At 49.2% G+C, this 17,229-nt stretch overlaps 1 protein-coding gene across 1 annotated transcript in view; it reads right to left on the bottom strand.

The window, feature by feature from the left end:
- LOC144124365 (semaphorin-2A-like) overlaps window positions 1–11,219 on the bottom strand; it is a 31,927-nt gene extending 20,708 nt beyond the window's left edge. The window contains exons 1-4 of the mRNA XM_077656995.1: window positions 10,668–11,219; window positions 9,218–9,329; window positions 4,523–4,574; window positions 3,867–3,929 (exon numbers count right to left, since the gene is read on the bottom strand). Of these exons, the coding sequence (XP_077513121.1) occupies window positions 3,867–3,929; window positions 4,523–4,574; window positions 9,218–9,329; window positions 10,668–11,148 (708 nt within the window). The 5' untranslated portion in view covers window positions 11,149–11,219. The remainder of the gene's footprint in view (window positions 1–3,866; window positions 3,930–4,522; window positions 4,575–9,217; window positions 9,330–10,667) is intronic.
- Window positions 11,220–17,229: the final 6,010 nt, after the last annotated feature.

The following is a 17,229-nucleotide window of genomic DNA, read 5'->3' as shown; positions in this document are numbered from 1 at the left end:
CGTTCCGCGTGCGAGAGAAACTTTCCTCGCTCGTTTACAGGCTCGAGGACTTGCGGTCGAAACCGACAGGCGGACCGGTGCACGTATGCGACCTGAAACGTTACGTGCAGCGAGATGAGTGGGTAGAGGACACAGCCCGACCCGCGCCGCAGTCGGACAACGAGATCTGCGATCAGCCGGCGAACCCCGCGTCCCGCTATAACTTGCGCCCTAGGCAGAAACAGAATCTGCCTGCGCAGCCTAGAGCGAGGGCGCGAGCCGGCAGGCAGTCTCGTTAGATGCATGAACGTACGGGCCGCTCATGCCGATCAGTGTCACGCAAGACTGACTTGCATTAACCCTCATGACTCTCGTGAGGGTCGAACAGCCACGCAGCACGCGCTGCGGGAGCTGGCCACATCTGTGTTGACCTTTTCCAGCGCAGATGGAAAAGAAGCAGGGCACATCGGAACGACACCGTTCCACTACCAGCCACCATCCAGCTTCGGCAACGCGCCGCGCCCAAGGCTCGACGCTACGCCCCGCCCGCGACCTGCAGTTGCCACCCTGGCCACCCCGGCTACCTGCCACAACGCATCGGAGCTGCCCACCCGTCGACTGTGCGCCACCGCCTGCGGGGCCCCATTACCACCGCAACCCTGGGTCCTCGCCTGCTGACCAGGTATGCCAGGGCAGCCCAACCGCGGCCTCAACCATAAAGCGCCGCAGCCCTGGCCCCTGAAGCCACCTGACCCAGTACCTCAGGGGCGCAGCCATGGACCTGGCCTCCAAGCCATCACAGCCGGCGCCAAGGAGGCGGTCGACCGAATTCGCCGGAACGGCGCAGCCGCGCGCACTCGGAAGACCGTGAGAGGGAGCAAGATTCCAAGCGTCATCGTGCGGGAGGCCAAGCCCTCGGAGCGAAGCAGCTGATCGGCGGGGGCGTGGCGCGGCCGTCAACCGATGCACCGGCGGGAGCTGAAGAACTTCGATCCCAGGATGGCGGAGATCTAGTAATGTTGCCCCTGTTTCTGTGTTCGGGAGGCTTCTTAAGGAGGGGAGGATGTGGGATACACTGGTATCCCCTCCTCGTCCCCCGCGCCAGCGGCGACCGTGACCTATACACGGGCGCGCTGGCCACCAGGAATGTGGAGAGAAGGCACCCCCGCGACTCTGCTCATTTCCGCCCCAGCACTGACGTGACGTCACGGCAGCGCGTCGCCTTCTGCGGAGAGGGTAGCACGCCTAAGCCAGACGGTAACGATTTGCTGCGAGGGAGGCAATGACCGAGGGGATAAAAGGCGTGATCGCGCGGCGGGAAAGCCTCTCTCGCCGCCGGACCTGACCTAACTACCCCACGGAACCCTTCCGCTGCCCGCCGGCCCCCGAACACCAACGCCGGTCGACGTCAACGACTTGGTGAGCTACTGAACATCTATTTTACGGATAGAACATTCTTCCGCAGTGTGCCTTACCTCGCGTTAGGATAATAAACTATTTCCTAGCGTGCCCTGCCGTTGCCTATTTCGTCCGGACCTGCCGTGGCTGCGACCCTGCGCCACGGGTTGGGGAAACGTGTTGCGTGCTTAAGTAACGCCTGCGTGTAGCTTGCACGGAAGCTCGCCTTCCCGGCCGGCTGGACGCAGAGTGACCCCATACAACATATCCAGAACCGGAAACTTTACAGCGCAGCAAACTCCGCTGTAGAGTGCTGCTCCCGCACACATAGCAGAAAAATCCCTATAGTCAGCCCAAACTACGATAGGCAACACGTACTGTTCCAAATACCGTCTCTACTAAATAGCACTGGAAAACTACTTGATTTCAGCAAGCCAATTCCCAAAAAGTTTCTTAAGAATGTAATATTGCAAGAAAACATTGAATTTATTTGATTCAGTTTTCCTGTGCTTTGCTAGCATTTATGACATTTCAAAGTTGATTGTTTTATCCCTTTTCTCCCCTAAAAAGGGAATCAGTTGTTCGGTATTGTTGTTCTTTATGTTTGTGATGCCTGTCTGCTGACTGCATACGGAGCAGAGGCTTTTGTCAGTCTTCTCGCCTTTTGCCTTTGCTCCGGTTTCTGGAAATCAGAATGAAACAAATAATTAAACAAACTGAAAACTGAAACTGAACATTCGTGGCGAAACCTCCCACCGTGTACCGTTGCCAGTTTATTCCGAGAGGCTGTCGGCTTCACATAGTCCTAGCCTGCACTCGTTGCATGCTCAGCATTTTCGCAGGTGGCTACGCGGATCGTAATTACTACAAAGCGTTCATGCCTTATGTACGCAGCGCGTGGTCTTTATAGTCATTGATATGAGATACACCTACTCCTTAGTGAACAGCGTACGCGTGTCATGCCATGAATGGAAGCTCCCCTCGCCCCCCCCCCCCCCCCCGGCTGTTCGTAAAATTTCGGTGGGCCTGAACCGCGAGGTACTTAAGGAGTGCCGATTGAGGACTCTCTACCATTTCTGATATGAGAGGTAGCTCGGCCCGAGATCACGCGCAATTTATTTGGAAGTGGAGGTGCAGATTTTCTGTTTTTTTTTCCTTGCTGTGCGTACAGTGTTGCTACTTGAGCGGAGCTGAGATGCTAACTCCTCTGCGCACCTCGCACTACGCTTTGTTGATACAACGGTGATAAATGTAGCGTTCAGCGACAGCTGCGTGAATATAAAAGGGCTCGCGATGTCTGCATGACCGTGCTGTGATGACGTTGCTAATGAAATGCACATCCTCGGACGGGGTTCGGGTAGAGATGGACGGGCTGGGATGAAATACTCATGCGGCAGACTATGTGTTAGCAATAGTGACCCCACTGTGCGACCGATTTGTGTGTACGGCGGGCTTCCGCATCGCTGACCGCTGGGGCAGAATCCATCAGTGGCCCCTCCCTGTCGGTGGCCACGGGCGCAGCCACGTCGGAGACGGGAGGAGAATGCTCAGCACAAGTCCGACCGCTTCGAAGAGTGAAATGAAGCCGTAAGGCCGCAGCGCTCCAGCTGCGCTTTCCCCCTCTTCATCATTCCTTCCATCTACGCCAACGCCACTCCCCTTCTCTGATTGGCTGCCGCGTCTCTCCTCCCTCACTCTTTCTCATCTGATTAGCCGCCTGCTCCTTCCCACGTGACTCCCTCCGATGCCTCCCACCCAAGGCTTCAGACAAACCACGCCGGCCGGCCACATTTTGCAGAAATGGGAGTTCTAATGCTGAAGTGACCGCAGCGGTAGCCTAGTGGTTGTGCATCCGCCTCGCATGTGGCAGGTGCGGTGTTCGACCCCCAGTGCCGCTGAGTGCCCACCAGTGTTACAATGGTACAAGCTTCCCCTGGCTTGGTGCTCGGCTTGTTCAGGGCTAAGTGCTTGGGAAATCGGTCTCCGACCCCACCTAGAGCAAAACGAAAACACCTTGTGCCATGGTTCTCTTTGGCCGCAGATGTCCTTGCGTCATAAAAATTCACAGTCATCATCATAATGCTAAAGCATTAAAACGGAAAACTGAGAAAAATCGTTTATCTGTGGTTTTTTTTTTGTAAAACAAAGGAGGAGCTGCTATCAGAACGTGTGCGGTTCTGTTCAATGCAGCAGCTGACAAGAAGGCGAAGCCCGCAGACAGGCTGTGTTGTGAAGCCGAGAGGAGACTAGAGATGGCATTGTAAAGCTGGCCAACGGGCCCTGGCCGCGACGGACGAGAAGTCTAAATGCACGCAAGGCACACAAATGCAGCAATCTTGCGTTGGCCAGATTCCTGACCTGGGCGCCAGCGGAGTTCGCTCAAGCAAGAGGAAGGACAAGAGGAAGGCATGAACGAGGCGGGTGGCCATCGCCCGACAACCGCTTCGGTCGGCGTGAAGCAAACGCCGAGGATGCGTGGCAGCACTCACCGGACCACCCCCGAGCATTGTGCAGCTGTTCACGCTTGACTGCGGTGCCGGCAGGAGCAGCTCCTGAGGGATAACGTTCGCCAGAAATTGCACGTCGGTTAGTGCCCGAACTTCAGAGATGTTAAGCATCGCAAAAATTCTTGCGCAAGCAGTGTGAATAGGAGCTGAGGGACACAGGCGTTTCTTGCTCAGCAGTCGGCCCCTGCCAATTATGTACAATACCAGTAACCGAGCAATCGATCACCGATCACAGCAACAGCACATACACACGCTCCCTGTTGTTATGCCCCATGTCTGCGGGGGCACAGGATTTTTTTAGGCAGCTGTCAACATTGTCACGAAGTTTATGATGAGAGGAAGTTTGCTCTGAATGGTCGGCTGGGAAGGCTAGCCCCACACTGTATCAACGAATACCCATTAGTCCAAGCTTCACTATGCCGTTTATGAGTATTGAAGACTTCTTGCAGTCTAGCTGTCGGTCAACACTTGTATCGCATTTCTTTAGGATGTTGGCATACAGCTGGAATAGAAACGATAACCACGAAGCCTCTTTGTTAAGGTTTGTTTTTAGTTGCGCCTTAATTGGCCCAAAACTGCACACGTATAATGTTGGCTAGGCCGTGGCCGCGCTGTTCGATATGCAGACCTTGGCTTACCATGACTGGCATGCGGCTTATGTCGTCGAGTTGAAGCTTGAACAGATGATCCCTGAAAGCGAAATAAAGCAGAATTTCGCTGTTTTTCCTCAAAATTCAAAGCGGCTAAAAACTAGAGTGACTAAATTATTCCAGCATCCTGGAGCGTACTCCCCCTGTAAAAGATTTAGGCATGCCTTCAGTCATTTTAAAACTGCGCGAAGAAGACGGAACGACAGGACGAGGTACAGACAACACAAAGCGCAGATATCCAGCTAGTTTATTGCATGAAAGCAGGAGCCTTCTAAGGCCCTTATAAGGCTCCTGCTTTCATGCGATAAACTACTTAGAAATCTGCACTTTGTGTTATCTGTTTGTGCCTTGTCTTGTCGTCCCGTCTTCTTTGCGCAGTTTTAAAAAAACTGAACTCAAGAACCAACTAGCCCAACTTCACGCCTTACTTTAGGCGTGGCAACAATTGCGAATGCGAGAACAGTCGCGCACGGGTCATTCCGCATGAAACGTCGCAGACCCAAAAGCGACCACCACAGATTCTATTGAAGAAAATTAGGCCAGTTGGCGGTTGTGTGAATAGAGTTTCACCACAATATTTTTCTCGCAAAAAAAGTATTGCTCACGTAAGCGCTCTTTGAATTTGCCGCTACGATGAAACAGTTAGTTGGAGGTAAAAAGGAAAAATATTAAGCGTGAAAAAAGGTACGAGGGCAAATAATATTTTTAAAACGTTTTAACAGCATTGTTCCTCCGTTTCTCACGATTAATGAAATTATGTAAGAACATTTCTTCGTTTTCGACGTTCAATAAAAAATAGAAATTGTGCTTTAAGAAATGTTTTTCATAAATTTAGTTAATGTTCAAGTCAAAAAAATTCTCTCCGCTTTTCAGTGTTCCTGTACTTTATGCCAAAAATATTTTTAACGTGTTACAAAGAGCTGTTTTTTAGAAAATTACTTTCAAAGTGTCCAAAAAGTAATGTTCTCCCAAGATTCAGAGAAATTACGACTCAAGACCCTCCAGATAAAGGTACATGAGATGGCTCAATATACACACCAACTAAGCTTGTAATCTAAAAATTTCGATGGCAGTGAATTTTGTTAGAGGCGAGAAAACAATGTTTGAAGTCCAGAGCCAGCCTCACTGGTAGGTACTGCTGAACAGTGCCTTCACTGCGGAACACGTACGCGATGTCGCTGATTTATCCGACACATGCACTGCGACCCTATAGCGAAAGGAACGTGGGCTGTGTCGCTCGACATCTGGATGAATAAATCGTAAACACCGCATTTTTTTTTAGTTCACCACATCTCATTTTTAGGGTCGGGCGGTCAAGCACTCCAACACAGCATCCATGAGAGCTTTTTCCAGTGGCAGTTAGTGGCCAGCTTTGCAAGTATTGTAAGACGCGGAGGCAGAAGTATCCTTCTAGAGAAAGGCATTACAGCAGCAGGCGAGAACAGTTAAATTACTGTGGATCGAACATTAATAAAATTTACGGGAAAAATTCCTTAACCGCATTATTTTTGCTGCTTTACTGAACTAAGAAATCGTGGAAATTTTTTTTACGTGGTTTCATTAATGAAGTCAAATGAAGAAGAAATGTAAGTGGAATATTTAAAAATATTTTTCATTGTGCCCTGTTTCACGCCTAATTTAAAATTTGTCGCTCACAACCAACTTCTGCTTGTTCGAGGAAGCTTCAAATGCACTTACGTGAGCAAAAAATGCTTCGAAGAAGCTCTATTCACACAATCACCAACTTGCACATTTTTTTTTTTTTTTAGAAGAATCGGCAGTGGTCGCTTCTGGGCCTGAGATGTTTTATATGAAACGACCCGCATGCGAACGCCTGACATCACCTGATGTGAACCTTCACTCGTGGCAGAAGGAATGTTCTGCCGTTCTTGTGCAGAGTCAGAAGGCGAAGGCACGAAACGGTCCGCAAGTTAATTTCTTTTTGTAAGGTGTCACATTTCGACACATAAGAGCATTTTGAAAAATCTCGCTGTCGTTGTGACACGCTGTTTCCGAACGTTAATAACGTCAACGTCAACGTTTAGTACACAATATCGATAGCTGCAGTCCGCTGTTCTGCTTGGATATTTGTTGCCCATACTGAGTTCTGGGCAAAATAACGAACGTTAAAAAAGAAAAACTCTGATACAAAAATTTCTTTACACTCGTTATCAGCGTTCCGTAGAGCTGCATTCACTTAAGTTGTTTTTACAAGTAAATACTAGGCAACTGTTTAGTATACCGTCACAAATTAAGAACAGTCTTTAATATCTTAAGATGCCAAAATAAATTTTAATGTAGAGTAAGTCAGATGAACTGTTTTGCAACGGGAAACGTCAATTGCTTATTTTTAAAATGTGTGTACTCAATTGCTTGTACAAAGACTCTTGGTGGCTGCAGATTATCACATGGACAGACGAGATTTTTTTTTACTTTATTCTGTTTTACTCTTATCACCTCACTTGCCAAGTGACCTATCTGGTTGATAATGAGACCGAGGAGCCTCCTGACCCACTGACGAATGGCGGAAAGTAATAGAATTAAAATAAAATTGTTTAATTAATATCACCGAGTTAAGTTTATGGCCAGTAGACTACGTAGGTTTAACTTCGCCAGACTTCAGTACGTGTAGCTTGTTCTCAAACAGCCTCTATTGCCAGGTTATTTGTCTATCGTCTCATCAAATGGTTAATAGAAAAAGACTGTTGCATTGTATTGTTTTGTAATGTTGCGTATTGTGTTTTGAATTGTATTGTAATAATAGTGTCTCATCAGCTGGATAATTAGTATCGTCTGCTCGGGTGTATCACTAATTTTAAATTTACCAGCGGAAAAGACAAGGACATGAATTTGTTTAGAGGACAAGGCCTTGGTCTTAGGTTTACAATAAAACAAATGTCCCAAGAAAAGGAGCTGCGGTTTCTGGACCTCACCACGATGCTACGCACGCTCCATGTGTGTTGGCGATGTACACCTCGGAATGTTAAGTAGCTGCTTAATTACAGGTCTAACTATTCCAAGCTTGTTAAAGGTAGCATTGCGATGTGCAGCCTGGGGTAACTCGAGACATAGTCATACTTTCACAGCAGGGAGATTAGTTTCCAGGAACAAATTTCTAGGCTGACGAACGCAGGATTTCCCAGCCACTTCATTCCAAAAGCGTGCGATAAATTGCTGTAAAATATGACACCACTGTGTGGGGATTTGCGGGAACTGGATGGGGCAGGGCAGCGAAGTGCCAAAAGACCAGTAGTGCTGCCTTATGTACAATGGTTATGGCGTTATTTGAAAAATGTGTCTAGAAGGTATGAATTTTGAGTAGTGTTCTCGGCTCTTAAGTTATTAAGAATATGTAACATTGTTAAGAATAAAGCAGCCAAAATTATTCAAGAAAGAAGAAAGTGTCAGGTGAAACATGAGAATGTGTATCCACTACCTCAGTGTGGAAATCAGTGTGGTTTACACGCCCAATATTCTCAGGCAAGAATTTTGAAAATCTAAAAATTGTAAGGTGCTATTAAGGAAGTATTGAATGTAAGGGTCTATTATTCTGATATGTAGCGAGACGTTTGTTTTAAATTGTTTCTATTGATCGCATCGAACAGTTAAGACTGCCATAGAAAACCAATAGGGAAAATTTTCGGTGATAGCAAAAACGGTAATAGACCGCCTGGGGTTCTTTAACGTGCACTGACATCGCAGAGCATACGGGCTTCTAGCATTTCGCCTCGATTGAATTGCGACCGCCGCAGCCAGGATCAAACCAGCGTCTTCCGGGCCACCAGCCTATAGCGCCATAACCACTGAGCCTCCGCGGTGGCGGATGCGGTTTATTGAATACCGTTATCTGGCGGTATACGTGGGCCAAACTGGCAGATGTATTAATGTGCGACTACGAGAGCACGAGGTGGTTCTAGAGAATGGTACCAAAGTTGGCTGTGCATTGTAAGGTTTGATAACGTTGCTACCCATATTTTTCGACTATAGACATTTTGGTAGTTTTTTTTTTTTTCGAATAACCGCGAAGTCATTGAAGCTGCGCCTATCTTGCGACTAGGTAAGGAATGTTTCAATGAGCCGACCGCGGCGTTAACGAGCAGTGAGTTAGGCTACATTGATCAGAGCGGTTTTCAGAGCCGCTCATGAATTTTGATTTTCAGGATGCTATTTGGTGATTGCGTGTTTCGGAGTTTTACTTGGCGCGGCTATATAATCTTTTGCTTGCTTCAATAAACTTCGGTTACGAGTCAGCGCATGTCGTGTCTACTTCATGCCCTTGTCTTTCACGCTGGTAAATTTAAAATGACACCGCACCAACTTCTGCAGATATCTATTCTATACCCCTATAAATTTAACAATAAAAATTGTACTCACCTACAACCAAAGCTAGCAGCCACAGAAGTGCTCAAGAAAGTAAAAAAAAAAGCGAGCTCAGAGGCTATTAACAGTTCCGCCATTCGCCAGCGTGTTCGCAAACCAGATCCAGTTAAGGGTGCCGTATCTGATTAGACATTTTTGAAATTCGCACTTAAGTATGGTCGACTATTATGACAACCCACAAGAGAAAAGGGCTAGGTTACTGGGCTGTGACCAAATTAGAAAAGCTAACTGAACGTGTCCGGGGCTGTCGTCTGCAGCAACCATTACCTATCACACACAAACCGCGATGTGTATCCCACATACATGGCTCCAACGAAAAGACGCCCTCCGGCCTCGTCCAGGTAAGCCGAGCGGTAGTAGTGCTTCCCGCGGGTGAACACCTTGACCTGCCGCTCTACTACGCGGGGTGTTGTAGCTGCACAGGAAAGAAATGTTCGACTGTGCAGCGCTGCAGATGGATGAAGCGCGCTGCATAGCGCACAGCTGCCCAGGCGCGGCCTGGAGGCTATGGGCTATCTGGTGACGACTGGCGAAAGGGAGTGGTTTTAATTATCCTCCCGCAGCAAGATTGCACCTTAACACTCCACCACGCTGAGTGCTAAGAACTTTTGCATTTTTACTGGCAGCTTTTCTCGAGAACGGGGCCTGTAATGCTATCGCTTTAAAAACACGAGCCAAACGGCACCGCCTGTTCCAGCTGTGTGATAGAACATCCGAAAGACTGGACGCAAGTTCCGTCACACAAGCAGACTTGCGGGAATTCCAATGAATTTCCCTTTGTAAATAAAGGTAGGGAAACAAGTGTGCTGACTAACATTCTGGTGACGGGAAATGTATTCATGACCGGATACACTACTCTTTCAACCTTATTTATATTGTCTTTAGGGCATACCATAAAAATTATAGAATAACTGAACTAACGTCAGCGCGTGCACATGACACAACAATCACACATTCACTCTTGTTTCGTTTTTCACTAAAGCGTACAAATGAAGAACGGCAGTTCAAGCTTAATAATGCCACCATGGTTGCGTTGCAGGGCAGTCGACAGGATTACTTGAGGGAACAGTGAGGACTACTGAATCGATCTTTTTCCCCATAAAAATCGTTTCTGTGGCTCTTTCTGTGTGTATATTTATCGTTCCCCGCCAGCGAAACACGTCATTGTTGCCCCCCAAAAAATTTGATATAAAAAATTTCTCGCAACACGATTAAACCTTCAGACGTGAGAGTCCGCAATCAAGAGTTCTAAGTATATGATAGTCGATAATCAAGAGTTCGAAGTATATGACAGCGTAGCCTAGCCTCTGAGATCCGCGAATAAAAACTGTCTCGACGCACTGTAGTTTACTTGCGAAAACTGCCGGTGATCGCGACAACCGTACTTCATTTCTGGCGTTTGTAAAATCTCGTTTTCAGCGAAGTAGCAGAATTTGCCGTATAATGCGGTGATCTATCGTTGCACGGCAAATCCAGTTTGTCCCCAGCGTTCATTTAAGTAAGTTTATCTCCATCTCCTTGTTGACTTCATTAGCTGCCTGTTTTTGCCGGTAATTCCGAACCATTTCCTTAAACAGCACTGATTTAGTGCCTACCAGACGGCTGGAATATTGGTGAATGCCATATGCCAAAGTTTAGAACATTACGCAGGGGCTCTTGTGGTGCTGGTACGGATAGCTGGGACAGCACAGCTTAGAAATTTTTTCGTGAGCTTAAAATGCTGGCTGCAGGAACATATCAGTATTTACCATACCAGTGGATGAGGTGGTGGTGGAACTAGCAGAAGCTGTCGAAGTGGCGGAGGCGGTGAATGTGGTGGGACTGGTAGAAGTGGTGGAAATATCATCATTATTGCTGGCGGTTCCTGGATTGATGATGATGACGGGCGGCAACGCTGTGATCTCTTGAGTGGGCATCATAAGGGTCGGCTGGGTGGCGCTAGTGGGCTGGGCCGGGCTGCCTTGCGGGGGAAAGGCTGCCAGCGTCAGTACAGAACCCAGGATGCCGGCAGCCGCCATGGCGAAAACCACGAAGACCACGTAGGCCAACCGACTGGTCGCACTGACCGTCCGTTCCTGGGCCGGCGAGGAAGGCTGAAGACCTTCGGAAGCAAGCGGAATGAGCAATGGCTCCTCCCCGTAAGACCCAGGCATGACGTAGTCCTCAGGCGACGGCCAGGCGGGAATCACTGGCACCCCTTGTTCTTGCCCTAAGGAATGCATCGAGTGGGTCATGGGGAGGGAGCGCCAGGTAGGGTCCTTGTGGCCGACGGAGCGGGGACACCGGGCCGGGGAAGCCTTAGCCTTGCAATCTTCACTTCTTCGTCCGTCCCGTGTCCCGCGCCATGCTCTGGGTCTGAGATCCGCGAGGAAGTTATCCGGCTTTTCTTTTTCTTCTCAACATAGCCCACGCGACGTGGCTACCGATACAGATCTTGCTGACCGCCCTATCGCGAACGATCAGCAATTAGGCCAGCAACAAGTATTGCAAACGCCAGTGAAACCCATTTGAAAAAGTGAAGTAGCACAGCATTAGTGTTGATCGGAAAACGGCAGAAGCAAAATACTGGTAATTTATTCGCTTCGGTTGCGCGGTAAAGAATAATTATTTTGGTACGATGGTAAGAATAACACTTTTGTCCGTTAAACCATACCCTCCTCCTTGAAATCCGTTAGCTGTCCCTGTTGGTAACATTGGAGCAAGAACATGCGTGAAAACTATTTACCGTAGGCATATCTCTCTTCTCCTTCACTCGAAGTTCTGTAGAAAGCACTGCCGACAGTAGTTTAAGACCTATGCCTGACTGGTCAGCATGGATTTGGCCCATGTCAGTCAGCTACGTTGACCATCCGCTCAGCCGCTTAACCGTTGCTCGTATACGGTCCCTCTGTGTGGGCAGATTGTTATGACGTCACAAGTTCACGTGACATAGCTTACCCACTTGCCACCTAGGTTGCTTCTGCGGGAATTTTAGTGCACTAGCACTACAGCCCCCACTCGCCGATTTGGTCAATGTCCACCATGGCAGCTGCAGTTAAATTAATTAGTCGCGAGTGGTCGCTCAGAAACGAAAACCCGGGTGTCACAAGCCTCACCGGTGGCAGCACCTGTCATCGCAGGGCATAGGCACATCGCTTAACCGCTGAACCACGGCGCCAGGAGTGGTATCAGGACTCCCACGGAGCTATGAATGTAAGGCAGAGAATGACTGAATGACAGAAAACTGAAATGCTAGCGCATCTAACTTGCATATGGCGTAACCACGCTAAATCACATGCAATTTTTATCTTGTATCATGTCTCAGATATAGCTCTCAAAAATTCTCAAGGTAAAACATATGGCATTACTCCTTTACTCGAAGGCACTAATTTCAGCGCACAATGGGGGATTACAACAATGCGTCATCAACCACTCTCGCTAAATTAGACTTGTCGAAATTCTAAGAGCTCACCTGCACTGATACTGGTCTTTAAACGTTGTCTCCCATTGTCCCATCCCGTAGTCCGAAGCTTGCACGTGTGGCACTCTTCCATGAAAGTTATCACCATACATACCTTCGACAGGATTTTTTTCAGTCAACCCGTCATTTTTGCGAGACGCGATCATTTTTTCAAAGTAAAGCGTATCACCTGCCACCCAATTCTTCTTCCCAGCTCAATCATTCCTGCAGTTTAATTGCATACAACAGTCAACTGCCTCACATCGCCATAGAATTCCAAGTCAGAAAATTTCAAGGCCTCACTCGCTGGGACCTTGAAGTTGATTCCTAACGGCCCTCGGACAAAGGTGTAACGTCCGCGGCGGCCACCATTACGTCATGGGATACTTTTGTGATTACGTTTGGTTCCGTGTAAACATTTGGAAGCTGATCAGTTTTATTATTAGGCAAACTGATTCGCGTATACTCGTTCGTGTTTCACGCCGCTCTCGTCCACGCGTGAACAGACGGTTGACCAACCCTGACGCTTCACTACAGGCATCGAGGCGAGAAAAACCGGTCTCGCTGCCACTCTGTCGAAGCCATGGGAACCCAACACCTACTTCACTGGACAAGGCCCCTCCACGGAGGCCGTTACGTCACTTCTTTTGCCCGCCAGCACCCCAACCGCTCTTTCCGGTCGCGACTCGTTCGCGTTGGAGCTGTCGCGGGTGCTTTTTCAACACCTCCACTGCGAGACTTCTGGCCCCTGGGGGTAACCACAGCACGCGAGATCTGCGAGGCACATCTCATAGCTCAAAACGAGAGTCTTTCCCGAACTTTCACACACTGAACATTGGATACGAGTCACGGATCAGTCGGATTACGTGAAGCACCCCTCCCCCTCCCCGCCCACCACATTCACCAAACACGCGATCTCTCCCCCCTACTTATAAATACGCATCCTGTGCATCATGGATTGCGGCGCCGAGGACGGGCCAAGGCATTACACAAGAAATGCCGACTCTACACCAAACCAATACATGTGGACACCGCGGAACACCCTGGCCGCCCGACCTTTGCCATAGCTGCGGCGACTGGGGCCGGTATGCTTGTAACGGCGGCCAGAACATAAACTATATCACCAAAAAATGGCGGAGGAAGCAGCAATAGCTTACCACTATAACTTCAACTGATGCCGACCTCGTCCTCAGCTATTCTAAAACAGAAGCAAGCAACTTTTCGAAAGGCTAGGCCTTTCCGCTGCCTGCTCTCTGCTCCACACCGTCACTACCCCCTTCGCCCAATTACGCTGGATTGGGTTCCGGCCCACTCCTCCTACCCAGGCAATGAGGCCGCCCACAGTTATGCCCGAGGATTCGTCAGCCGGGCTGTGGGCGACTCTAACCTTCGGTGTGGAAGCGATCGGTTGGTCATATTCCATGGCGTCACCCTACACTACCTCCTCGACAGACAGATCTACACCCCACCCCACAAATCCTTAACTAAAGCCCAGGCATCGCCAGGCGCCGCCTTCAAACCTATTCATTCCCTTCCCCTCTTATTTTCTCTCTCGTCCACCATGGCCAATTGTCCCCGATATGTGCCGTGTGCTAGGCAACAGCCACCCTAGAACACATAATTTGGGCCTGTCCAGAGTACCCGCCTCCTCCGGACTTAAAGCAGCTTCGAGCCCTGGAGCGTTCGGGTAGCGTGTTGGTCAGCTCCAGCCCGGAGACCCAACTGCGGGTCGTGGAGCGGGTTCTCCAGGTCACCGAGGACAAAGGGCTCCCGGCCACCCAGAACGGGCTCAAGACAACCCACATCGGCTCCACAGGCTGACCAAATAAATGTTTATCCTCCTATTCCTTTCGAATGAAAACCGGGACGCGTTTTTTTTTTGCCGATCCTCTGCATTACGGAATTATAAGACTACTTAAATTAGCGCACGCGAGTAGAATATAGTTTTCTACAGCTTCAAGGCTCGCAGCGCGAATTTCTAAGACTGCTTTTAGACTTAGTGATGGCATACTGAAACAGTTACAAATGTGCTTTTTACAAAAGACAAGCCTCTTCGATATAGACGCCAGGCCGAGTCCGATCAGCCGGTCGATTTAGCACGCTGGGCGGGAGTTCTCAGAAAGAGGTGCTAAGCAGGCGGCGGAGACGGATGAAGAACGACAGGCTATACAGACTCTACAATGCTTGAATAATAAAGATTTAAAACAAGCAAAACCAGTGTATGGCCATGATTAGCACAGCTATCGCTCGTATAACTAGGTTTAACTGGGTGAAACTTCAGCCAATTTTATTTTTTTGCCCTTGGCACGAAGCGGACAGTGTCCTGCTAATTACTAATCGAAAAATTCCGCATTCCTTTGTTCTACGTTTCTATCTCAGCCTTGTTCAGGGACTTATCTGAGCTCGATCGCGAGTCGGAGATTCTCGCCGTGCACGGCTCGTGTAAAACCTATGGGGAGAGCAAAAAAAGTGACAGTACTGCATATGGCACTATCGGTATACGTTGTCGATGTCGACTTCCACCATTTTAAGGAAAAAGCCTTTAATGGCTCGTACTTGCGGCCATGACCTTTTCCGGTCTCAGGTGATGTCTGGTCTCAAGTCATGTCCGGTCTCAAGTCATGTCACACCGATGGCGATGACGTAAAAAAAAAATTTGTGCACAACAGGATTCGAGCCAACATCCTCCCGCTCCGCAGGCGAGCGTGCTAGCGACTACGCTGCTTCCTCCCAAAGCATACGTAGTTCTCGTGCAGGCAGGTGCTTATTATTTTTTAATCCTTCTAGGTTGCCCCAACCTAATATATGTCTAGCTTAAGCTAGCCGTTATACGTACTTAGTGGCACGGGCAGGGACACTATTTTTCGTTTTTTATAGTCCCACAATAATTTTTGTCTAGCGTAAGCCGGGCAGGGATACTTTATTTTCATTTTTTTACAGTCCCACAATAAGTTTTGTCTAGCGTAAAGACGCTGGAGTGTGTTTGCGGAGAGGCGTCGAATCAAACGGATGCCTCCCAACCGTCCTCCAGTGTCTCCAGCATTTAATATTCACAAACAATTGTGTACTTAATCAACATCTTAGCCACGCATCAGTGACACAAGCATCAACACCGCGCTAAAGGCTTTCGCCTCACCGCACTTTACAACGAAGTGTTCCCGCTGAATTTTTTTTCTTGAGGCTCGATGAGGTCGATCGCTTTATTAAAAATTCTTTTCGCACACCTGAGCGACGAAAGAAAACAAGTTACAGTCGGTACAGGAACACGTCATTTCATTCCTTATTCATTTCGTTGCTTATATTCATCTTGACAACTTGCGAAAATTTCTTCCGAATGTGCCTGCTCTGTCCTGCGGGAACCTCAATAACGCTGCCAGACGTTTTTTCGTCTTGGCTTTTTCGGTCGTTCTTGCGCACTCCTTCTCTCCATGCACCGAAGCCGCCATCCATCACGCCAACGCCTAGTTTTATCGCCATGCCCCCCCCCCCCTTTTCCTAATGTTCTTCGCATCAAAACGAAGAACACGGAAAACGCGATGTCAACGTAGTGCGTAGCAGTGCCCAACCTAAGGGCATGGTGACAGCGAGGAGCGAACTAGTAAAGGCGGTTGCTGGCAAGCACGCGCGGGAGTGCAGACAGGACGAGCGCCGGACAACTAGCGTGGCATAGGGCCTGTGGAGAAGAAGACATGGATAGGCCTTGTCAATTCGAGATGATGTTGGTCAGACCCGCTGTCCAATCCCAGTAGAGAATGAAAGGCATTAACAAGTGAGCGGGGCCTAAGGCCCGCCAGCGCTAGACCCAAAGGGCTCTTTACCTCCTGAGACGATTGCTTTCAGAGGTCACTCGGAGCTGGAAGGCCTGCCGTCCTACGTGCTCATCGAGGGAACAGGCTGGGAACAGTCCGTTCCCATTTGATCGACCGGCTGAGTAGACTGAGCTCTGACCAACCGCTGTAAGCGGTCGCTGGGATTGTCTACTCGACCGGTCAATCGAATGGAAACAGTCGGCCTTCCCAGCCTAGTGCTCTGCTTGCCAGGGTCGCCTCGCGTGGAAAAGGAAGCCTCGTCTTCTATATTCCCGTCGATTGTGGCCACCATTCAAGACCCTTTTCCGAACAATTTTTAGCCCAGAAAAGCCGAGCACCATGCTAGCAGAATTCTTGTACCCGTTAGAAAATCGGTGAGTACCCGGCGGCACTGGGGCTCGAAACGAGCACCACCCAAATTCGATACGAATGCAATACAACAAGGCCACCACATCGGTTCTAATAGGTGGCCGCGCCTACCAATAGGACAACCTCAAAGATGGAACTGAGTCTTCTTTCAGAGAGTTGAGGTCCCGTAATGGCCGATCCCCAGGCCCGTACCTATTTTACCGGCAAGTGTCCGGCGGCAACGAAGTGTCTCAGACGGCCGTGGCGGATGCTGAACCATACAACCATCCGCGGTTGGATAGGGAGACCCGACAACCCGCGTTGGAGGGAGCGCCAAAGACCCCCCTTTCCAGATGAAGCCCCCTAAGTGGCCAAGCCCCTGGCCGGAGGACATCGGTACCCATTTTTGCCGGTAGGTTCCCTGGTTCTCCCACAGACCAGGCCGAATGCTTCTGACAAATGTGGGCCTCCTGTGGTACGGGTTGAGGTGGTTCTGAGCGTTACAGCCTCACATGAATGTCCGATCGTCAGAACAGGGAGCTGTCGGTAACCTACTTTTTCCTGCTCAATAGCTTAAAGACGGCATTGATTCTGGCAGTCTTGATACCATAGATAGTGCAAGAGGGTTCTCGCTGAGCTGCAGCGCTTACTTTCGATAACGTTTCGCGTGGCATTTCTCTTATTAAATAAAAGGTTTCTGCGTCCGCCGCTACGGCCAA

This window comes from Amblyomma americanum, chromosome 3, assembly GCF_052857255.1.
Source record: "Amblyomma americanum isolate KBUSLIRL-KWMA chromosome 3, ASM5285725v1, whole genome shotgun sequence".
Classification (NCBI taxonomy): domain Eukaryota; kingdom Metazoa; phylum Arthropoda; class Arachnida; order Ixodida; family Ixodidae; genus Amblyomma; species Amblyomma americanum.
Note: the sequence above shows the minus strand (reverse complement) of the source record. Positions and strands in the feature narration are given on the sequence as shown.